This window comes from Triplophysa dalaica, chromosome 14 (assembly GCF_015846415.1).
Source record: "Triplophysa dalaica isolate WHDGS20190420 chromosome 14, ASM1584641v1, whole genome shotgun sequence".
NCBI lineage: Eukaryota > Metazoa > Chordata > Actinopteri > Cypriniformes > Nemacheilidae > Triplophysa > Triplophysa dalaica.
The window spans coordinates 20,756,892-20,783,220 of NC_079555.1; the positions used below are offsets into that span (position 1 = coordinate 20,756,892).

The window sequence follows — 26,329 nt, forward strand, 5'->3', positions numbered from 1 at the left end:
GAGATTCAAAGATTTTTATTCCTTCACAAGATGAAATCAACTCTGGATATATTTTAAAAACACTATATTTTTGAAGCAGTGATCAACTTTTGCATCATGAAATCTGTTTGATGTCAATGGTAGCATTAACAATTTTAACATTACAAAATATGTATGATTTGACACCTCCAAACTACGTATCATAGAGAGTCTCTACTGGATCTGCAGAAATCTAGCTTTCTGGCTAAAACAGCACATTGTATAAAACTCCACAGGCAACAATTTTTAAAGCTTCAACAATTTTGTTTTAAAACCTGCTTTAAGGATTTTTAGGTGGATTTTTAGGTTTAAGGAAAACAGAGGTCAAGAAAGACTCACTTTTTTGCACAGGAAGACCATCTCATAAACACACAATTCCTCTTTTCATCTACAATGTGAATTATTCACTCATTTAATTTTTCCCAGTCAATTTATTGCATCCCCACTGATCCATCAGTCCCATTCCTCATCGTCTCGGTCAGGATTGTCCTCCCACTGCGGTTCACGAAACTGGATGTTAGCCAACATGTCCCGCATGGCCACCATCAGTCGATTCACTTCCTGGTTTAATTCCCGCCCAGCACGAGCCACTTCCTGTCCATCCTCAGTCCCCTGGAAAAAAATAATTTAGTGATATTACTGTCTACATTGACAGCTTTTCTTGGCGGATAATTCCAAATGGATGGTAACTGTGTGCTTGGACATGTGTGACATCTCACCTGCATGTTGAAGTTGGGCAGCAGTGAACGGAAGAACAGAGATAAAGTGCTTTCATTGGAGGCTCCAGCATTCTGCCTAGTAAACAGACAAACCTTAATGTCAAAAATGTATATTACAATTACAATCAAACCTCAGCAAACGTTTAATTCACCTGTTAGAAAGGTTTACAGAATCATATAACAAGAATTACGCAGGAGGAAAAAGGACAGCAAAGTATTGTTAACTATTGAACTTGACTTTGATTTTAAATTGGTCTCTGCGATTCATACATTTGTGGGTCCAGGTGGAGCAGATACAGTCAACGCAAAGTTATTCCCACAGCTCTTGAGAATATATAGTTAGGACCAAGTGTGAAATGATGACACGCATCAGAAAGCTCCCTCCAGTGTAATCCATAATGACAAATATCCATCATTTCATGTGTGATTTTGCTTCAGCACATACAGGTTATAAAGTTGTCAGTAACTTTTCGTTTCTTGGATGGAATGACTTTTTGGATGGCACCCACAGATTGCCTTTAATGAATAACCATATGAGCACAGTTTCAGCTAAACACGTTTATGGAATCACTATAAAAGTGTTAAGGTTTGGTGTCCTTTGTTGCGACAGCAGTAAATTATATTTTTGAATTATAAACCATTCATGGGGAAAAAATTACATAACTTCATATAAAATAAATACATGTTTAACAACCAAGATATAGCTCTCTTATGCTATTTATATCTTATTTTTGCCTACGTTTTTGCTATGTCACACAACAGACAGACACCTACAACATTTGACTGATACTGAAACATTAGGTGTTCTTGTAGCTCGCTCTGTAGAGCATCACAATAACAGCACAAAGGTCATACAGTATACTACACACATAAGGATTGAATGCACAGTCTTAAGGACTTAAACACTTTTTGCATGTAAATACCTTTCTGGCCTGGTGTAAGACATAATGGAGTCCAGCGGAGGGAGGGGGTCAAAACCCATTCCTGGCTGTGTGGTCACTTCCTGTAGGAGCCACACAAAAAACTGCATCACTAATAACATGATACAAAGGTGGGAGAACAAAATTGTCAAAAAAATTGTTGTATGCTGTAGAATTAAGATATCGGTCTCATTTATGGCAATTAACATGGGAAAATTTCAATTATACACATAAATTAATGTATTCCCACAGGTGCTTGAGCTTCAGCTAATTATCATTAGAGAATATATTTTCTGTTGACATGCGTCTTAAAGTCTGTCTCTCTATTCAACATAGTAAAACACTCATTTGGATTACTTGTTCACAGTATATATTAGTGGTGGGCGTAGATTTTTTTTTAAATCTAGTTTAATCTAGATTAATCTAGATTAAAATGGCTCATTTGAATTCTGACGAAGGCATTCAGAATATGTGTGCTACCCAAATAATGACTAAAAGTAAGTCTTTGAGAACGGATGTTTCAAGCCAGGTGGCGCATAAGACCAGGGGCTCATCTCCTGTTTCCAAAATGCATCGCAAACTGCTTGAGAAAGCTGTTCTACTATGATAATTGGTGATGACAATAAATTATGTTCAATAAGATGTACTTGTGTTTAGTTCCGCATTAGCTAAGGGATGCTTTGCTTTTTTCAACTAAAGCTAGACCACTACCTGCTGAGAGAAAGTTTTTTTTTAAAACCAATTTCGCATTGCACAAGGTGCAAACAACCTCAGTCTTGTCGATGTTTCCATTGGGAAGCTTCTTAAAAATAAATTTTCCCTGAATCAACCCGGCGGCTTCAAAGCTGCATCCATGTTAGCCCGTCACGTTTGATGTGGTAATTTCACAGTAACGTAATGTTGTGTTCAGACCAACGCGAATGGCGCGTCAAGCGCGGGTGATTTACATGTTAAGTCAATGCAAAGACGCGATAGACCTACTAGACGCGATAGACCTACTACTTGCGGCGCGAATCGCGCGAATGAAGCCCTGGTCATGAGATGATGAGGCGGCGCTAAGGACGCGAATGAAGCCCTGGTCATGAGATGATGAGGCGGCGCGAATGACGCGAATTGCGCGAATCACGCGAGTTGAAAAATCTCGTTCTCGCCCGGTACAGTGCAATTCAGCTAGGTATACATCCGCGTTAAAATATCAAGGTGAAAGTCATCATAGCTTGCGTAGTATAGACCCAGCTCCAAACCCAACTTTGAGAATAGATTAACGGCGACATTTTTTTTATCGCGCGATAAGGGTCTCACGTTAACGCAGCATGTTTACGCCGTTAACGGCCCACCACTAATATTCATATATAGGGTTGGGAACCGAGAGCCTGTTCTTTTCCAGAGCCGGGTCTGTCTTTTTACAATAACTGGAACCGTGAGCAATTTATACATATCGGTTCCAAAAACGGTTCTGGTCCGATGTGTGGCCAAGCACTGTGAGCAGCCTTGCGTCCCTGTTTCCCATAAAGGATGTAAACAAACAGTAACGCAGCTCTGCTTCTTTAATTACTGAATACATCGGTTTCAATGACTGTACGCACACTCCCCAGAGTAGACCGTAGCGTCTTTAACTGCCGAACACATCGGTTTCCATGACTGTACGTGTGCTGAGTGTTTACCAACCATCGTTGACTGTGCTGCTCTACACAGACTATATGGAATGTGTGTATACATGGTAACAAGTATGACAGTTAACATTTAAAAACAAAATTGTATATATTTTGTTTAAATCGCTCCCCCTTTGTTTTTGTCACAAGTGACAGCGCTGTATGTGATGCCAGGGCTAAAGTTCGTGGACAACGTGCAACAGAGTCCAATCCTAGGATTCTTGTAGTGGAAATCCCTCAGAAACCATAAGTAAAAACCTGCCTGTTTGCACGAAACACTTCAAACCGGCGTGCTTTTTTAACCTGGGACAGTACAAGCAGGATTAGCTTCAAAGTAGTTCCTCAAAAGGGATCGAGACCGACTGAACAAAACAAAACTGCCGATGTAAGTAATATTTATCAACAGTCTGAATTGACGTAAACGTACCGTATATATAGGAGGATAACGTTAGAATAGGATAACGAAGGTAGCTAAAAAAATAATCACAGGCTAAATGGAACATTCAAAGCCAGTGTTAAACTTACTGTATATATGTGCGGACGGCCACTTGGAGTTTAACTGTATGAATGTTAATAGATTATGTGCGTTAATATGTTTAGCTGCGGCAAGCACTGCGGTTAGTTTAGTTTTTAAACGTCTCTAATCATTCGTGCTTAGGCAGAAAAATCATTCACAGCTTACTAGTTATGCTGAGTGTGTAACGTTATAACTTGTCAACGACAAGCGCTTAAATCTACATTATTCTGCTGAGATCGGCAGGTGTCCGTGAAATTTTTGGCAAACATAAACACACAACGTGAGCGCTGTTTGCGGAGACGGAATTTACAGAGACGTTAAAGACGAAATTCAGGACATATAATTTAGCTAAACCATTGCCATGGCAGTACTACGCGTGTGTTGACAAGCCAGTCGGAAGGGTGGTGGGTCGCGCTGTGCTGCAACTCATTATCATTTAAAGAGACATGTCAAAAACAGCTTTGCTCACAGCAGCCCGTTTTAGTGTGAGGCAAGAAGGGTTTTGTTTACACAGCCATTGAGAGTGTTTAAGCAAAATATGTTCCAGACATTTCATGTAGACCCTAATAAATCATACCAACTTGTTGAGTGCTCATATGAGGAAGCCTTTAAGCCAGAGATTTCAGCTCACTGGAACCATCCAGGGCGTGATTTAAGAGTTCAGAGGTCCCATGTCTTACTTTGAGTGCCATTCCAGACATTTATTTCTAGCTTTGAGGTGGGAATTTCCGAAGTCCCAGTTGTCTGGAACGTAGCATAAGCAGCCCCTCTCATAGTGCGATGTTATCACTATTAATCTCCCATTCAATGACGCTTTGACTGACTGATAAAGTACCGGTTACATGCGAGAAGTGCCAGTGCGCAAAAAAAGTGAAGGTACGCTAAAGATTCAAATAGACAAGAGCCGGTACTGTATGATGAGTGTAATGGACTTTCTGGGTCGCGGATGGTGTGCTCTTCCTCTTCCTCGTGGATATTTGCTCGGTGGCTTTTGGTTGGGGTCACTGAGTGCAGCGATGACACGTCAGAGGGGATCTGGCCCTCCCGGCTGAGCCTGGTTTCTCCCGAGTTCTTTTTTTTTCCTCCATTAATCAATCATTGGAGTTTGGGTTCCTCACCACAGCAGGGCAGTGTTGGCTTGCTCACCGAGACTGCATTTATTTATTTATTAGAATGATCTTGCTTGTTCTATAAACACCATGCACTGTGCTGTGTTTAACTTTTCTGTTTTTCCTGTTTGCTCCTGTAAAGCTGCTTTGGAACAATGCACATTGTGAAAAGCACTATATATATATACTTGAATTGAATTAATGGAACATGTCGGCCCACTTCAAACACTAGTTGTGTTATAAATCGGACATCGCTCTGTATACAGTCTTTCTACAAATGGGCCGTTGCAAATGTTCTCTCTCCTCTGGCATCATGAGGGGACACACCCCCTTATGCTGGCTATGAGAGTGTTATGGTGATAAAGTGGATCAGTCCGATCCACTTAGTTTTTCCTCCTAATTACAAAGGCATGGCTAAGTGCATATACACCATTTTTCAACACACACACAATGAAGAGACATCTAGCAAATAATCACAATTCTTTTTTTAGATGTTTGTTGAAATTTTACCACAGTTTCTCGGAAATCCCTTATTGCACCTTTATCCACAATCCCTTTTTTCCCCGCTTTTCACACACTACCCCACGCCTTATCACAATCGACCACGCCCACTTTTGGAACTCTATTCAAATTGTAGGTGTTGAAAAACACTTCATAAGCAAGGGGGTTTCAAGAGACTTTAAGTCTGGTTTGCCCAATTTAGCATCAGGTGTGAGTGAATGCGGTGTGAATGAGGTGCATGTCTCACTAGAGGAAGAGTAGCTGTCGCTTCCTTGATTTCAGATATCATCACATGTCTATGGATGTTTCTGGGAGCACTCTGGTATCTCAGCTTCCTTCTATAAAAAAAACACACCAACAGATGAAAATCAAAATACATCCAGGTTCTGAAATGCACCTAACTATATACTTCTCTATCCACAGGTTCGTACATGACAGTACTGAAGAAACACACGTGACGCGGAACCAGATAGAGCGAGCATGCAATGAACAAACATGCTGTTAAAGATAGCTAAATATTGTGCCACCCCTGGTTTTGGAAGAATACAGTCGCTGCGTAACCTTCCTTCGGATTCCGATATTAGGAAAGCGGGGTTAAAGTTTATTTTTAAAGACGTTCCAGCTCATGTGGAAAAAACATGAACCATTTGTTTGTTTCATTTCTCTGAGGATTCCTTCGTGAACATGGCACAGCTCGACACTGAATTTGTGGAGAGTTTAAAATTAAAAAGCAGTGCTGTACCTTCAATATTGGATCCGATAGGAATTGTGCAGCAATCTTATGTGAGTAAAACATTTTTGTACTATGCTACACTATTGCTTTGTTAGAGATCGTTAGGGCTCATATATAATTTTTCAAAGTTTTATCCACCGTTTGCGAATAATGGAGGCCGTTTTAAAGTGCTTTGGTATTATTTCGGGAGCTGGGTGATATCCATAAGTTACCGGGAGTCTCCCATTTGTTTATTTATTATGGAAACTCTCGTGACATTTGAGACCCGCGATTGCGGTGATCTTTTGTCCGGTCCGGGATCCCTGGTCTCAAATGCTGACAGGTACGGTCATATATCATTAAACACCATACAACTATAGGCTATACAAACTATACGCAAAGCCTTGCCATCACATCCGGGAAATAAGTCAGTAATTCGAGTAAAATCATGCCGTGCGATTGTGTCACATGAAAAACTGATGTTAGGATGTCATTTATAAATCACAGGAGGTCTCCAGATTATGTTAATGCAGCGCGAAAACTGCTAAGGGTGATAAAGTGTAACCTCAAACCAAATTAAAACCGAGCGTCTGCAGAGCTGGCCTCAAAACCTGGGTAGAAAATAGCCTATTACTTATTGATTTTGACGTTTTGGGTGTAAAATCACGGGAACGTCATAAGTAGACCTCAAATAACAGTATAAAACAATGAACAAGCACACTTCATGAGACCTTTAATCAATGAATATGCGCTGTTGCACATATGCATGCCTTTCTCATAGTAACATCAAGCGTCCTGGATATACCTACCTTTTCAGGTTTGACTAATTTGTTGTTGTTTTCTGACCTGTTATTTTGTTTCTCGAATTGTTGTTGTGTTTTAAGATTTGCTATTCTGTTTTAAGATTTGATATCTTGATTTTGCCTTTAGATTTTTTTTAGTTTTGCAACTTATGGTTTGGTTTTGGACTTCTCGGACATGGTAAAAACATGTTATTAACACACAATGTTCATGGAAATAATGTAAATAAAAATAAAAAAGGTAGACTAAAGCACTTTTTTAATGAAAATGTGGCATTTTGTGTGTCTCCGGTTTCCCCAAATAAAACATTTATTCATGATTCTTTTGAAAGGATCAAACCAATGATACCAAACCAATCAAAGGCTTTGAAAAAAGGCACAACAGGACCCCTTTAAAAAAGCTATTTGCTCCCAATTGCATACAAACAATTGTATTTCAGATACAAACATATAATTCAAACTGCAGGTTTCTTCAAAGGTTAGTGTGACCTTTCATTCTATAGAGACGTAATTATCATCAGCGTGCTCACAGTACATGCCTGAGTATAATATCAGGAAGGTACAATCATGCATAAACAAAGACACAACACAGATCGTAAAATAATGCATTTCTTACTTGTTTTGGCATTCCTCCACATAAGGATCTTGTGTGTCGACTCTCTTCAACACCTTCTCCACGTTCTCCTCCAACCAAAGCATCAGTCCAGCATCTTTCCACAGACTGTGACAACGGCCCACATACAGAAACACTAACTCGGACAAAGCGGGCAGCTGCCTGAGAGGAACAGTGAATAAAAAGACAGTTCTGGCTTAATAAAACAAAATCTGTAACACAGAACCTTTCATACCCAGGAAGTAAAAACTGAAAATTACCCTAATTGGCTTTTAGGACCAAAGAACCCATGAGAGGACACGGCAGCGTCAGGCTGAACCGTGCACAAGTCCAAAAGGGGCATCAGTGCTGTGAAACGAAAAACTCAGATTTACATACGTGGTCATTATTCTTCAAACATGCTCATCACTGTATTGAACTGTAATGATGATTGATAGACAAAAGTTAAAAAAGGTTACTTAGATTTTTAGAACTGACTAACGTTAAAGCCAGATTTATACCACATCCTTACCAAACACGACGCAACATGTGATAAGCAATTTGTCTCTCCATACTGACGGACGCGACAATCAATTATAAAACGCTGACAATCAGAACAGTTTTCCTGTTTGATCATCCTATTTTTGTGACTTCATTGATGCCTCACCCGACAAAATGCTATAATTTTGGATTCTAAACATATGTTCATGGTCTCCTCATCCAGGTTTGCTGATTAACATTCATGAGGTGCAGAATTTACATTGGATGAGATTGCTGAGTGGGCGTCAGTCCTTGAGGTCAAAGAAATAGAAATCGTTTCTAAGATAGAACACTGTCGCGTCTGGTTAGGACAAAATCTCTGACTAACATGGAACAGATTCCGTTTTCCTATGTCGCGTTTGGTTAGGACACAGTGTTAGAATAGGATATTTGTGTTTCTTCGCATGGTTTCCATGTAAATACAGAAGGGACTCCTGAAAATGTATAGGGTGTCACTGCTGTAAATAACCATTAAGAACTCAAATACCAGACCGACAACTGTATTCTGGTGGGGTGTGAACATGGCTTTAGTTATTTAGCATATCAGTTGAACAACTGATGTGAAGATGATAGAGCCTAGTTAGTCAGTTTTTATAGTAATTTTGAAAAATCTAGTGACATTCAACAGACTATCAACAGCTAAAAATCAAACATTCTCCAAATTGAATTAAAGGGAGTACAGAAAAAAAAATCTTTAAACAACCATGTTCATCAACATTCCAGATGCTGTGCAACGAGATCAAACCACTGGTTAGTCCAGTCATGCGGCAAAGTCACATGAACGTTTGATGCACATCACTAAATGTGTTTCCATCACAGTTTTTGAGCATTTCCTTTAATCCGATAAAACAAATGTATCTGACTCAACGGTGCACCATTATTGTATGAACATTTCTAGAATTTATGTGCATCTTGACATTTCCATCCAGCTTTTTTAATGCAATATCCCATAAGGTGAATAAAAATAGGTTTACTGAAACATAGCTAATGATAACTTTACTATAAAATATGATGTCATCATGTCAAAATTCATTCTTAATAAGCAGCACTTAATGTGCAGGAAGGAATTAGCTGAAGCGTCACAGTTTGTGTGAAAGGGCCTTCGTTCAAAATACATCTGAACTATTTTACGACAGCTGCCACTAACAAGCTAATGAGAAACAGCACAGCGAATTTTCTATAAACCGTTTCCAGCAACACAGACATTGATGCTTTTTTAAGTCAGTTGAGAAGTATCCTGTCATGTGAATTATCCGTCATGTTATTCTCTCAGTGCCTGATGCCACAATTATTGGCGGTAACAAATAAACCCCAAAAACTCACCTCCGGGAAACATAATAAGAGCATTTTGCAGAAGTACATCAGCTTTCTGTCTCAGCTGTTGGCTCTCCTCAGGTGAAATGTCTTCCTGTTGGCTGAGGTGATAGTGGGAAAGAGCCACGGAAAAGGAAAAGTTTGGCAGCTGGGACAGATTTCGATGGACCTGAATTAACACAAACATATTAATAACTAGGTGAACAAGATTTCAATGCATTTATAATCCTCTTCAGAGGAATTATTATTATATGCCAATTATCAATAGTGGATAGATAAAATGTGGATAGAGTGTAAAAATGGCTCGAAGACGACAATTTTCAAAAATAATTCATTTGTCGTGATCAAGAAACAATGGCAGAGCTCTATATGATGCTTTCTGACAAGTAATCTTTTCATATTGAATAACAAATAGTTTATCTTCTTTGAATATTTTAATTTCTTCTTCGGCTTTTATATTTTTCTTCGGCTATTGTCTTGGTTACACAAGCAACATATAGGAGCAATAATACAATAACTAGTGGTCATTGGCTCTCGACGCGTAATTATAAACAAAACATTATGCGATTTTGAGTAAATTGAGCAAATGTGAGTAAAAAAAGGCAAATCTAAGTAGCTCAAATATTTCTAGTTGAATTAACCAAAAATATAAGTGTATTAAAAATATAGTTCGTTAATTAAATATTTTTTTTAATTAAAAAATCTTAAACTATATATGTACATTTTAGAGTAGTTCATTTTTTTTACACCTTCACATGGGTGTTTAGCCCTTTTGGGGTATTTAAGGATGGACTAGAAGAAGCCGGGCTCATTCTACAGGATTCTCTGCCATAATTGACCCGGTTTTCACTTACTTTTACATTTAGTCATTTAGCACACGCTTTTATCCAAAGCGACTTACAGGTGGGGTAGGCAGTGGAAGTGATTGGAAGAGCATAAGTACAACAAAAGCATAAGTGCAATCACAAAAGAAGACTGGTGTCATATAACCTAACACAGTATAGAGAACCATTCATTTCCCGAGTCTTTGAAAAAATCGTGTCCATGACCTTGCTTAGGTCCAATGTTCAGTCAAGATTATCACGTAATGCGAGGCATTCACAGATCAAATCTACTACACCTCCCAATCTGTTTCGAGAAAAATTGGGGCGGCACCAATCATATCAAATATTTCGGATTTTAAATCGGGGTGAAGAACGTCCTACAAGACATATGTCCGAAAATTGTCATTTGGTCAGAACAAAAGCAGATATATTACTGGATCATATCAAATGTAAATGTTTTAAAATAAATCATATTACTTCACATCTATTAATCATTATTAAATGCCCGGGGTAAGAAAAAAAGACAGATTCGAATGCTGATTGTTTATGTATTTTCTCAATAAATTATTTAGATTTAATACTTGAATAATTAAATTATAACTGATAACTTTGGGAATAGCACAAAGCCAATGAATGTATCGATTTGTTCATCCTACGTTCATAAGCACCAAAAAAATAAAACAAAAAATTAAATGAGTTGAGTAAGGATGTGTCTTTACCTCCCATTCCTCATTGAGTCGGATGAAAGTGGTGTATTCGCGACAGCGCAAACACAGAAAGTCAAAGAGTAGAAGCATACAGAGGGGGTCATTATCTGGATCCAGACTGCAAATACAATTAAAAAACAAAAAATAAACTAACAGAAAATGTGTGACAAATAAAAATTCAAACTATGATAGTAATAAGAAATATTTTGGTTACTTGTGTATCCCTAATATTCCATTTATTTGCAATTATCTACTGCAAGTACTTATTTAAGATTAAGATTCAATCTTAGATTGGATCTTTGGCATTTTTTCTTATTTATAATGCATTAGATGTGGAAGTGTGATACCTCAAGATCAGTTTGCAGTACTCCAGGGCTGTCCGAGGACAACCTCTCTTCTCCAGAAACATCACATGTTTAAAAAGAGCCAAATAAAATGCCCTGCAGATACAGACAAGAAATAGAAAAAATATGCTTTCAGATACATGCTTTTGGAAGGTTATTCAAGGATTGTACCACCATGTACAAAAACCAATGGAAATAACAGTCTAGCTACTTATTTGTCAGGGCTATCAAACAGATCGCGCTTCACAGTTTTTGTAGACATGATAACAATGCTGAGTCTGTTCTAAAACCTTGTGACCTGCCTCCAAATGCACCATTTAATGCACCCTAATGACTTCAAAAAATATAAACAGAAAATTGCAGAGGAAACAAAAAATTGTCATAACTACAAATTCATAATAAACGGTATATAAAATATGTTTATTCTACTAATACTATGTTTTTATTTTGTATCACAGGACTTTTAGTTTGGATTTGGACTAGTTCCATAGTCTTTTGTGGTCTCTTAAACTGTGTCCCAGTTCGAAGACTTTAAAGCGAGGAATCGGTCTTCAACTGAATGCATTTAATAAACTGAATGCATTTAAACATCTAGATATATATAAACATAAATACAGACGCGGTGAAGACAACCTAAATATCCAACCGAGCATCAGAATGGGAAAGAAAGAGGATTTAAAGGTCCAGTGTGAAGTTTTTTGGAGGATCTATTGACAGAAATGCAATATAATATACATCACTATGTGTTCAGAGGTATATGAAGCACTCTCATAATGAAGCCTTATATTTTTAATTACGTTAGAATGAGCTATATTTATCTACATACACCATGGGTCCCCTTAAATGGAATTCACAATGTTGTTTCTACAGTAGCCCTAAACGGACAAACTAATCTACAGAGCGCATTTCGCAAAAAAAGAAAAAACATGACAACATCTTAGTTCTGTGCAGACACCGTAGTGCTTCGAAAGGAGGGGTGGAGTGAGCTGTTGGTTGCAGCTCGCAACATCACCGCTAGATGACGCTAAAATCTCCATGTTGTTCCTTAAAGTGGCTTTGAACATTGCATTTTAGTTGCAGGGATGCAAACAGATAAGGGGTAAAAACATTGCAATGGTCAGGGATATGCTATGCACTATTTTTTATATTAGATATTTGGCTTAACATGCTCATTTGTAGTTACTTTAAGGTGTTATATATATATATATCTATCTGTATTACCTTATATCTCAAAAACTGCAAACTGCACTCTGTATACACACAGAGCTCAACTCTAATGTGTTTTTGGTTCATTCTGGTTCAGATTATTAGTATTTCATTAACAGTCAATAATAAAATAAACACAAATTACAAGCAATAGCACAAATAAATAGAATCAGGGCAGGAATTAAAGGACTGCAGGATCCCAGGACCCCTGGGATTGAATTTATGTTTGGGCCCTACTACACTTGTACAATAGAGAAAAAACCTAGCCTAGTCTAAGTTCAGGTGAGATATTTAATAGTTACATTGATGGATTGGCTCTCTCACTTGAGAGAAGATACAAACCCTGACAAAATGACAGAGCATCAAAACCAGCGATAAACAGTTTTGTCCGATCTGTGTTCTCTTATATTCTTAAACTTAATCAATAGAGGAATTCAATCAATTGATCAATTCAATCATAGGAAAAAGAACCAGTGTGGCTTTATAACCAATCAAATAAAATCAGCTCAACAAAATCCCTCTTTGGATTTACACATCCTGATTAATGCAGATCAGACGTGGCATGAATTGATTTACACAGCAATTATAACAGCATACATTATGGGGATTAATCTTTAAAATATAACTGTTTTAATGTAGAAATATTAACCGATTAATTTTTTTTATAATTGTGTACTATTTAAATAGAAACTCAAACCTCCAGCAGGTGGCGGCAAGTCACTGTATGAATGAGTCTAATTCCACATTCAGCTGATTCCTTCAAAATAATTTATTTAATTTCGCCAACACCATGGGTAGCCCAAGTAAATCTTCAAACAGGCAGATTGTTTGAGATACAAAACATGTTGCTAAGAGATGCAGTGGCTCACCTGGTTATTCCCTTTTTTCTTTGACAGAGAAAAAAAATCTTTTTACTCAGTAAATTATTTATTGAACTATTTATTAAATCAATATCGCATTCGCAACCGTGCATATGTTAAGAAAAATAGCATTCGTGACCACTCCATTACCACACGTTTATTTTAAATCCAACAAACAATATCTCATTAAATTGATTTTTTTTATAATTTTGATGCCCTTTCTGCTCGAAAGTCGGTCAAAACTCTTAAGATCGTATAACTAAGTGGAAAAATAACAGAAAAGATCATACTCTTTAGAGAAATTATGGACGAACATATGACATGCAAAAGAGACTCTAGCGCGTCTCTGTCATGTCATAAATTAAAAATAATTTGAATGCCTAAACTAGCAAGACTTAAATTTCCTGTAGCTCAGTGGTAAGAGCATTGCGTTAACAACGCGGGTTCGATCCCAGGGGATTGCAAATACCTATGTAAAATGTATAGGATAAAGCAATGTAAGTCGCTTTGGATAAAAGCATCTGCCAAATGCCTAAATGTAAATGTAAATGTAAATCAGTCTTGTATATGAGCCCAGCAGACTACAAACATGAGAATGTGGTCGAATTTGATGCTGATTTCTAGATAACAAGAGGCAAATTAACTGAAAAGCACAATGTCTTTCAAAATCTTGACCTGAAATATTGAAGTTGGTTATATGGCATGGGGCACTAGATGGTTGAATTTGCAGCACCCTTTGAATTGTGACCAGCCTTCAATTTTGCTGCTGTGACGCAACTGGTCTTGAGAAGCATCCATGGAAGGACGTAGCCCTCAAATTGAGACACAGCTATTGTTTAATGGTTCCCGATGTTTGTCAGCTCAGCCGTTTCTGGTCTGCTTGTTATCCCTGATTAGTTTGTCTATTTAAACCCCCTGTGTTTATTGTGTTGGTGGTCCAGTATTGTATCGATGTACTGATGTCCTCTATTCATGTTATTGGTCTCCCAGTTGGATTATTGTGCATTTCTTGGACTTAATTAAACATTATGCTGCATTTGGATCCAGCACTCCTTAGAGCATCATTACAGGATACCAGACTTCCCAATGGATCCAGCAGCAGCATGGTCGCCGACAATGTGTCTTCATATGCTCTTATGCTCCACGGAGAATGGCCTCACATTGCCTCCAGCCAGCATGGCCACCACGGCAGTGATCCCAAGTCCGGTGGTCCCAGGTCTATTGGTCCCGGAAGTGCCTATTACAGAGCTTGCAGAGTTGCAACCATTGTTGGTGCTACCTTTGTTGGCTACTGCCTTTTTGTGCATTTGGGCTGCTCCCTTGTTCTCCTGTTCCTCCAGAGATGGCAAAAGCCCAGAAGTCTATTCCAGAGCTTCATACCATGACAACCATGGCCACTCCTGAGTTCCCTGTGCTCCCTTGGCCTCAGCCAAGATAGTTGCTATGGACTTCCCTGTGCACTGGTTTTCATCACCACCAGCTCCTCCCCGGTTTCCAGCTCTACCATGGTTTTAGATAGTATCTACTTTTAAGTTGTGGAAAATCTTCTGATAGGTCTTAGTCACTGCTAACTCCAACACATAGAACCATTTTCTATCAGAGCCTCAACTTTTTTGTAATGGGCACATTGACTGCCAAAGAGTGTTGTCAACAAATATACTAGTTGAATGTCATGGAAAAGACTTCTTCAGCAAAACATTGTGATGAAAATGTATAAAAAGAATGATTGACATAAATGGGTGGCAGTGTCTGCTTTATAGGGTTTTACATTTATTACCAAAGAGTGTCTCTAATGTGACCTGATTGCTGCCTTATCCTATAAACTGAGGAGACTGCTTACTAGGATTAAGAACAGTCCCACTGTCCCACATCCTGCTGGGGATGAATGTAATGTGTTGTCACCTGTTTTCTGGTCTGCGATAGTCTAGTCGACAAATGCCAGACGTCAGGCTGAACACAGGGTGGAATGCACACTCAAAACAATATAAAGCCTTTTCTGCAGAAACAACCAAACAAGCAAAATATTAGTATAACTTTTTGGTCATTGCAGGAAAATAAAACGCAATCAAACAGACACTTAAACCCCCAAAGGAGGACACTTTTTTGCTTTACAACTTAAAATTTGACATTTCATTTGTAGTAATATCTTTTATTAGATACATTTTGCTATGAAAAAAGTTGCACATTTGAAAAGTGAATGATCAGCTTTGATTGGTTAGTAACATCAGATTAAAGCAAGCCGACACTCAAACCAGGGACTTCCCTGCTGTGCGGAGATAATTATGTTGACTTGAGTATTTCACTCCGTGTTGTCTCACCGATGAGGTCTCTGGCAGTCTCCTGATCATCCTGCATGTGACATACATCTGAGAGCTGCAGCAGTGAATCAATATGAAATGGGTTGAGTTGCAAGAGGACCTGAACCAACGAAGACAGAAAAGGTCACATAAAACGTTGTCAATCGTCAATATGCATCAATACAACAAAAAAGTCTGACAATTACCACAATGTTATTTGGGTCCATGGACTCCACCGCATCAAAAAACTTAAACTGGACTTGTTGGTAGTCACGATTATGCTCAAAGGTGAAATGCTGGAGTCCGTCTTTAGACTCCACTAGACTCATAGAAATACCTTGAAAAACAAAGATGTGAGAGAACGCCCCACAAGTAAGTAATGTATTTCACATTTACATAGAACTTCACCAACTCTTGAGGTTTTCGAACCATGTCTCAAAATGTCATATACCTGTAAATACATTATTTTGTTTGTATAAATTAGGAATACTTATCTCAAATGTTTCTTAAGATCTAAGTAAATATTTTGTGGTTTTTAAGGTCCTACTTTGGTTCATGGAGTGTCCAACAACAGGTTTAGGTACAAACACAGTGTAAAAACACCTCCATTTTCAAATAATAGGTTATAATTATCTTCCTTCTTGACTGACTCTAAAATGATTAGTTTGGCGATTCATCTGTCTAATCACCTCCTTTCTGTCAGCCTACTCTGATCTGATTGGTCAGATGGTCAAGTCTGCTGTGATTGGTCTACCGCGTGCAGTGTCGCAAATGGAACGTACAGTTTTACACAGCATTACACAGCATAAACAGCATACAGCATTAAACAGAGTGATGCAAATCCGAAGCCGAACTGATATAAGAATGACAGACGACTCGATCTTGTGATTCAGAGTCGACTGCTTTTTTTCCCCAAGCCAATAAGTTTGTTATTCATTCACTTTGGGCTTTACAACCTGGCAGACTGCTTACATTCACACACAGGAACATTACACACTGCATGAATTGTCATTTTAAGGACATTGTAATAGTTACTATTTAAAACAGTAAAGGCCTTAAATGTTCAAACTTATTTTTGTAAACAAAACATTATGGTGGCAACATATTGCTTCTATGGCATTTATAACTAATTTATTATCTATTCTGTCAAATTATTTTAGTAAAAAAAACTTTTGCATGACTTCGACAGAATGCTAAAGAAAAGCAGTACATAAATGTTGTTTATTCTGTGAATTTTCTTTTGACATCACATATTTATCAAAGTTACATTTGTGGAATTCTATTGTTTTGATGATTTGCCCATTATTCTTAAGTGTGAAAAAATGTATAAGGAATGCAAATTATCCTAAATTTCTAACCGGTAGTGTCCACATATAAAAAACCAGAAATGGTCATTCATGATCAGCTAAACTTCACAAATCAGCACGTGCAGATTCATCCTGTACAATATTAGGAAAATTAGACTTTTCCTTTCTGAGCATGCTACACAAGTCCTAGTCCAAGCTCTTGTTTTTTCCACACTGGACTACTGCAATGCTCTACTGGCTCTACTGGTTCGGCACCCCCATATCTTCACTCGCTAACAGACGTACAGTCAGGTCCATAAATATTGGGACATCGACACAATTCTAACATTGTTGGCTCTATACACCACCACAATAGATTTCAAATGAAACGAACAAGATGTGCTTTAACTGCAGACTATCAGCTTTAATTTGAGGGTATTTACATCAAAATCAGGTGAACGGTGTAGGAATAACAACAGTTTGCATATGTGCCTCCCACTTGTTAAGGGACCAAAAGTAATGGAACAGAATAATAATCATAAATCAAACTTTCACTTTTTAATACTTGGTTGCAAATCCTTTGCAGGCAATAACAGTCTGAAGTCTGGAACGCATAGACATCACCAGACGCTGGGTTTCATCCCTGGTGATGCTCTGCCAGGCATCTACTGCAACCGTCTTCAGTTCCTGCTTGTTCTTGGGGCATTATCCCTTCAGTTTTGTCTTCAGCAAGTGAAATGCATTGGATTCAGGTCAGGTGATTGACTTGGCCATTGCATAACAGTCCACTTCTTTCCCTTCAAAAACTTTTTGGTTGCTTTTGCAGTATGCTTTGGGACATTGTCCATCTGCACTGTGAAGCGCCGTCCAATGAGTTCTGAAGCATTTGGCTGAATATGACCAGATAATATTGCCTGAAACACTTCAGAATTCAGCGTGCTGCTTTTGTCAGCACGATGTCACATCATCAATAAAGTCACATCATCAATAAAGTCACAGTCACATCATCAATAAATACAAGAGAAGCAGTTCCACTGGCACCCATACATGCGCACGTCATGACACTACCACCTCCATGCTTCACTGATGAGGTGGTATGCTTAGGATCATGAGCAGTTCCTTTCCTTCTCCATACTCTTCTCTTCCCATCACTCTGGTACAAGTTGATCTTGGTCTCATCTGTCCATAGGATGTTGTTCCAGAACTGTGAAGGCTTTTTAGATGTCATTTGGCAAACCCTAATCTGGCCTTCCTGTTTTTGAAGCTCACCAATGGTTTACATCTTGTGGTGAACCCTCTGTATTCACTCTGGTGAAATCTTCTCTTGATTGTTGACTTTGACACACATACACCTACCTCCTGGAGAGTGTTCTTGATCTGCCCAACTGTTGTGAAGGGTGTTTTCTTCACCAGGGAAAGAATTCTTCGGGCTTCCAGCACAGTTGTTTTCCGTGGTCTTCCAGGTCTTTTGGTGTTGCTGAGCTCACCGGTACGTTCCTTCTTTTTAAGAATGTTCCAAACTGTTGTTTTGGCCACGCCTAATGTTTTTGCTATCTCTCTGATGGGTTTGTTTTGTTTTTTCAGCCTAATGATGGCTTGATTCACTGATAGTGACACCTCTTTGGATCTCATCTTGACAGTTCACAGCAACAGATTCCAAATGCAAATAGCACACTTGAAATGAACTCTGGACCTTTGATCTGCTCATTGTAATTGGGATTGGGAGGGAATAACACAAACCTGGCCATGGAACAGCTGAGAAGCCAATTGTCCCATTACTTTTGGTCCCTTAACAAGTGGGAGGCACATATGCAAACTGTTGTAATTCCTACACCGTTCAACTGATTTGGATGTAAATACCCTCAAATTAAAGCTGACAGGCTGCAGTTAAAGCACATTCCATAAAGGAAGAAAAAAAAATCACTCTTTCACGTATGTTCTCTGGATCTGTTCCACATCTGCGGAATGATCTGCCCGCTGCTACAAGATCAGCAGATTCTGTAGCAATCTATAAGAATCGGCTGAAAACACATCTCTTCCATCAGCACCTGACCCATTAATATAGACTTCTATTTCTACATCTTTTTCTATCCTTACAAAAAAGGTTCTTAGCTTCCTGTACATTAGTATATGCTATGTTAACTTCTCCACTATCGCAAGTTTGAGCAGTGACGGAGCGTTTTTAATTGGTTAAATGTACTGAATGAATACGCGAGTCAAAATGAGGTTGAATGAACTATACATCTTGTTCAAAGTCTTTGTTCAATATCCTCTGTGTTGCAATGGTCTCTTTGTATAAGCATAATGACGAACATCCAATGTTCTCCTGATGAATTTCAGAGATATGCTGTGACGCGGAGCATGGTGGACACAGGGTCATCCCAACCCTCCTTTGAAAAGATTTGTGACAGGGGTGCATAATAACAGCTTTACTTAAAAAATGCTAATTACCTAAATTCTCACAGCGGAAACCATCTAGACACACATACCCACACACAGCGAAGCACTATTAAAGCCTGAAAGTTTCTTGGAAAATCATGAAAATAGTGTCTGACCTGGTCGACTGAATCGTGGCCATGTGTCTTTAGGAACAGTCATCCAAGTGCAGCGATGAAACTGCCTCTGCCTCTGTTTCACTCTGAATATGCAAATGAACACAAAGAAAAAAGGATTTGCGGTAAAACTTTATACAGTACATTTTTTGATAGACAAAATCACTGGTTAGTTAGTTTTATTTCTTTTTATATACTTCTTCCTTCTCATTTCATCCTTCTTTTTCCTTACCAAAGCAGTGTATGGTCCTGTATTTTCACAAAATTCAAAAGGTTTGAAAAATAATTCCAATAGGTGTGGTGAAAAACAAACAAACGCATAATTATGAAAATGTTAATCTGTGGCCTTTTATAGTTTGATCTGTGTGTGGACTATCTGTTTTGGGATGTGTGGTAGCTTGACAGTTTAGGTAAAGATTACTTCTTTTGCGTCATCAATCATCTATGCCTCAGAATCTTTCTTTAAAACGGACACAAAGCACTACTAAAACACCTACCTCTGGTCTCCCAGCACAGCTCGTGCTCCAAAAAATCTCTTTAGCTCTGTCTCAGGATTGAGATTCCTTTAAAACCCAAGAGAAAAAAGACAATTATGACTTTGTATGAAATATCTGAACCTCAAATGATAACTGCAAGGTCAGACACGTTCATCTCACCTGTGTTCCACATACAGAAGAGGTCTGTGTTCAGAGACGTTGCTGTCCGTGTTCTGATGTGACAGGCCTTTGCTCTTCTCTAGTGTCTCTAATAAAGCGTCAATGTCATCTTCTGCAGCTGCGACCTCCTGGAAATCCAAACAACATATGACAAACCAAGCATATTCTTTTATATTATCTTTTCCTTGAACACACCTACTTAACCGGCACACACTCTTATGTTTATTGTTATTTTGTGCTATCTAGATGATAAAGGTGTTGCATTTTAATTCACACATGTGCATAATGCATAAATCAATGAAAAACTAACATTCAATCAATGTTACATGAGCAAAAGTGCTGAACAAATATGGAAACAGCTGGTTATTTGAACTGTATGACACCAATTTTAATGACACGTGCAGTAGCTTCAGTAAGTAAAACAGAATGCAACCATTCTTGTATTCATGATACTGAATGTAGTTATCTGTAGTATATCATTCATTCCAAAAGTTTTTTGTGACATGGTCATGGTGGCAGCCATTCACTTGCATTGGTTTTGTGTTCATACAATAGAAGACAATGGTTGCCACCACTGTATCAACATTCTTCAAAAACATTATTTTTGTGTTCTGTGGAAGAAAGAAAGTCATACAGGTTCGAAATGACAAGTGGATGAGCAAACGATGACAGAATTTTAATTTTGCGTAAACGAAGCATTTAAGCATTTTCCCATAGAAAACGCTTGTTTTCTGTGGTTTATGGCATTAAATTATAATATCAAATTCCGTCGGCACAAATAGCCTGGTGGTAGGTGTGCCGACATATAGTGCTAGTATGCTGGCAGCGACCCGAGTATGATTCCTGTCTCCTGCGGTCCTTTGCCGATCCTGCTACCTTGTCACCTCTCACCTGTTCTAATGTATCATAATAAAAGGCAAAAAGCCCATATATATATATATATATATATATATATATTCATAAATTCATAAATATATATAAATATATATATACATACATATATATTAGTGGTGGGCATAGATTAATTTTTTTAATCTAGATTAATCTAGATTAAAATGGCTCATTTGAATTCTGCCGAAGGCATTCGGAATATGTGTGCTACCCAAATAATGACTAAAAGTAAGTCTTTGAGAACGGGTTTCTCAAGCCAGGTGGCGCATTAGACCAGGGGCTCATCTCCTGTTTCCAAAATGCATCACAAACTGCTTGAGAAAGCTGTTCTACTATGATAATTGGTGATGAAAATAAATTATGTTCAATAAGATGTACTTGTGTTTACTTCCGCATTAGCTAAGAGATGCTTTGCGTTTAGGTGGTACTTGAGACTGGAAGAGCTCCTACAGTACATTTACATTTAGTCATTTAGCAGACGCTTTTATCCAAAGCGATTTACAAAGAGTGAGGGAGCAACAAGCGATATGTCATACAGGAGCCATAATACATTAGATCTCAATACAAATTTACTGGTTTCAACTTAAGCTAGACCACTACCTGTTGAGAGAAAGTGTTTTTTTTTTAAACCGATTCCACATTGCACAAGGTGCAAACAACCTTAGTCTTGTCGATGTTTCTATTGGGAAGCTTCTTAAAAATTAATATTCCCTGAAGCAAACCCGGCGGCTTCATAGCTGCATCCATGTTAGCACGTCACGTTTGATGCGGTAATTTCACAGTAACGTTATGTTGTGTTCAGACCAAACGCGAATGGCGTCTCAAGCGCGAGTGATTTATATGTTAATGCAAAGAGCCAATAGACCTACTTGCTGCGCGAATCGCGCGAATGAAGCCCTGGTTATGAGATGATGAGTCGGCTTCTGCTTCCGCGAATCACGCGAGTTGAAAAATCTCGTTCTCGCCCTGTACAGTGCAGTTAAGCTGGTATACATCCGCGCTAAAATATCAAGGTGAAAGTCATCATAGCTTGCGTAGTATAGACCCAGCTCCCAACCCAAATTTGAGAATAGATTAACGGCGACATTTTTTTTATCGCGCGATAAGAGTCTCACTGCGTTAACGGCGTCGGCCCACCACTAATATATATATATATATATATATATACATACATACATACATACATATATATATACACATATACATATACACATATACATACATACATATATATACATACATATATACATATATACATATATATATACATACATACATATATATACATACATACATATATATATATATTTACATACATACATACATATATATTTACATACATATATATTTACATACATACATACATATTTACATACATACATACATATATATATATTTACATACATACATACATATACATATATATTTACATACATACATACATATATATATATATTTACATACATACATACATATATATATATATTTACATACATACATACATACATATATATATTTACATACATACATACATATATATATTTACATACATACATACATATATATATTTACATACATACATACATATATATATATATTTACATACATACATACATATATATATATATTTACATACATACATACATATATATATATATATTTACATACATACATACATATATATATATATTTACATACATACATACATACATATATATATATATATATATATTTACATATAGATACATATATACACATATATACATATATATATATAAACATATACATATATACAGTCCAGCCCGAAATTATTCATACCCCTGGCAAATTCTGACTTAAAAAGTTACTTTTATTCAACAAGCAAGTTTTTTTTGGACCGGAAATAACACAGGCTTCTCCCAAAAGATAATAAGACGATGTACAAGAAGCATCATTGTGGAAAAAATATTTCTCAGCTTTTATTTACATTATTATTTACAAAAAGTGGCATGTCCAAAATTATTCATACCCTTTGCAAACTGTCGCAGTATATGGGATAGTCCAAAGTTCCATTCCAAATAGTCAAAGCTGTTCTAAAGCATCCTAATTACCCTGATTCATCTGGAACAGCTGTTTTAATCAACTCAACTGGTGAAAAACAGAAGCTCTCTGCTGTTGGTTTGTGGACAGTCATGGCTAAGACAAAGGAGCTCACTGAGGACCTGCGGCTGTGCATTGTGGCTGCTCACAAATCAGGAAAGGGCTATAAGACCATATCAAAATGTTTTCAAGTTCCAGTGGCTACAGTGCAAAGTATTATTAAAAAATACAAGAGGTTCCGCACTGTGAAAAATCTCGGAGTACGTGGTCGGAAGCCAAAAGTGACACCTGTGCTGGCCAGGAGGATAGTGAGAGAGGTAAAAAAAGAATCCAAGGATCACCACTAAGGCCATCCTGATGAATCTGGTGGCAACATCTCAAGGCAGAAAGTCCAACGGACACTGCACACCGCTGGGTTCTAAGGACGCAGACCAAGGAGGACACCACATCTCCAGATAAGGCACACAAAAGCCCGCTTGGCCTATGCAAATGCTCATCTGGACAAAGAAGAAGACTTCTGGTCTTCTGTTTCATGGTCCGATGAAACAAAGATTGAATTGTTTGGCCACAATGATGTAGCCTTTATTTGGCGTAAAAAAGGAGAAGCCTACAACCCTAAGAACACCATCCCCACTGTCAAACATGGTGGTGGGAATCTAATGTTTTGGGGGTGTTTTTCAGCCGGTGGACCAGGGAACCTAATCACAGTAAACGGCACCATGAAAAAGGAGCAATACATCAGAATTCTCAACAACAACATCAGGCAGTCTGCAGAGAAACTTGGCCTTGGGCACCAGTGGACATTTCAGCACGACAACGACCCAAAACATACGGCAAAAGTGGTGAAGAAATGGTTAGTAGACAAAGACATCAACGTTTTGCAGTGGCCCAGCCAGAGTCCTGACTTAAATCCAATAGAGAATCTATGGAGGGAGCTAAAGATCAGGGTGATGGCAAGGAGACCCTCAACCTGAAAGAGTTGGAGCTCATCGCTAAAGATGAATGGGCAAAAATACCAGTGGAGACATGCAAAAAGCTGGTCAGCAATTATAGGAAGCGTTTGATTGCTGTAATAGTCAATAAAGGCTTTTCTATTGATTATTGAGAAGGGTATGAATAATTTTGGACATGCCACTTTTTGTTAAAATGTAAATAAAAGCTGAGAATTTTTTTTTCCCACAATGATGCTTCTTGTACATTGTCTTATTATCTTTTGGGAGAAGCCTGTGTTATTTCCGGTCCAAAAAACTTGCTGGTTGAATAAAAGTAACTTTAAATCAGAATTTGCCAGGGGTATGAATAATTTCGGGCTGGACTGTATATATATACATACATATATATATATATATATATATATATATATATATATATATTTATGAATTTTATATATATTAATGTATGTATATACATATACATATACATATACATATATATATATATATACATTAATATATATAAAATTCAGATCAAACCTTATAAAAAAAAATTACAGGTTGCAGACCTCTACACACGCAGCGCATACGTATTAAACAAGACCTCACCACATCTCCAATTGTATGCTTGCTTCAAAATTATATCATCAAATCATTACTCAATCCCACCTTTCCATTCTCAGCTGAAGCCTTTTTCTTCTTCTTTTTCTTTTTGTTGGACTTTTCGTTCTGGACAGGAAAGTAAATCTCATTAAAACAGGCAGATTTTTTTTATGGCTTTTTCATGTTGTTCTTCAAACCTTCACATAGTCTTTCTTTAACTGGGCTCCTTCGTGTCCTCTCTCTGCAATCTCCTCATCTGATGTACATCCATCTGCATCTCCGATCTGAAAAACAGAAACAGCACAACAGCTGTCATGATGGCAGTGGGACACTCTAATCTACACAGTGGTGGAAATCAAGTGGCCAAGATTGAGGGGGGCTCTATTTCTAAACCACAGAAGCCAAAAACCCACATTTGTGGTGGACTTCCATTCAAATGGAATTTAATCAAAATATCTTCATGCTAAAACAAGGTTATGTGTCATTAAACCATTCTTTTAAACATTGGCTTATCTTTGGCCAAAAAGCATTCAACAAAGATCACCATGACATTTTTACCATGTGTTTTACCTTGTTTTTTAACGTAACGTTTAACGCATTAAACGTTACGTTTAATGGGTGGGTATTACAACAACCATGGAAATTCCATGATGCAAACCGCAATAGCATAGCTAGTAATCCTACTGTACAGAATCATGTTTCAAGTTACCAGCTCAAATATGTTACTGGTGTTGTTCTTCAGCTTGTGTGCGTCGCTTTTCATGCGCTCTTCGTCTGACAGCTCGAGCTCCTGTAACGCAGCCTGCGCGCGCTGCTCGCCCTTCAACCTTCGCAAAGCGCGACTCGACATGACAGATCCGCTGTCATCAACCGATTAGTGATCAATGTGATCAGAATTAATACACTTCTGGTCTAGAAACTCTTTCATCTACAGCGGAAATGTATGTTCCTGAATGGGCGGAGCTGTCTTTCTTCTTTGTATGTTGATGGCAGTTGGCAAACAAGCTTAATTTGTGCCTTTACCGCCCTCAATTGGATAGGAGTGTCGACTGGGAATCATGAAAAAATAATTTCTATATTCTACCTATCATGTACCTACCTTGTGTGTTGCATTTAAACACTATAATTTTTTTTTTTTTAGCTCTGCCAAATATATTTATTACTGAAAGTTCATTAATTCCTATGTGAATTAGGGAATCGATGAAGGGAATTCAAAGTAAAAAAGCCAAACTCAAAGTCTGCTTTATTGTTAATTATGCCACATGTACAGTACAAACATTTAGAGGATAGAAATGGCTTTACGCTCAGACCCATGATGCATTCAAATAACACTTACACAGAATAAAATATATATAAAAAAGATATAAATATAGATTAAATATATATATATATACATTCAGGACATACAATTCAGGCCCCCTATTTCAGGCCGGAAGTGAGTGGCAATGTTAATGAAACATAAAACATATCTGAGCGTACATGAGTTGTCTTGCAATGTTTCTGCGATTATTTGGTTAACAATTTGTTTATATATTAACTTAACCCGATCCTGTTACCCTTAAATCTGAAAACACCTCCAGGATATGATTTTTTTAACTAAAAGTTTGTTTAGAGTTTCAACAGTTTAGAGAGTTTCAGTACTTTGCATCATACATTCAGGGAACTCTTGATTCACTTAATGAATACGGAAATGCGAAC

At 37.8% G+C, this 26,329-nt stretch overlaps 1 protein-coding gene across 1 annotated transcript; it reads right to left on the minus strand.

Annotated features, from left to right (window-relative positions):
- On the minus strand, positions 1-25,594 carry tcf25 (transcription factor 25 (basic helix-loop-helix)). The gene is made up of 18 exons (XM_056766184.1): positions 25,341-25,594; positions 24,829-24,915; positions 24,698-24,757; positions 20,127-20,254; positions 19,968-20,033; positions 19,474-19,556; positions 15,839-15,969; positions 15,654-15,753; positions 15,238-15,331; positions 11,273-11,365; positions 10,938-11,043; positions 9,404-9,563; positions 7,822-7,909; positions 7,565-7,723; positions 5,684-5,774; positions 1,661-1,740; positions 738-813; positions 1-630 (listed from the first exon to the last, which is right to left on the minus strand). The coding sequence occupies exons 1-18, from the start codon at positions 25,479-25,481 to the stop codon at positions 472-474; spliced, it is 1,902 nt and encodes a 633-aa protein (XP_056622162.1). The 5' UTR covers positions 25,482-25,594; the 3' UTR covers positions 1-471.
- Between the last annotated feature and the right edge of the window lie 735 nt (positions 25,595-26,329).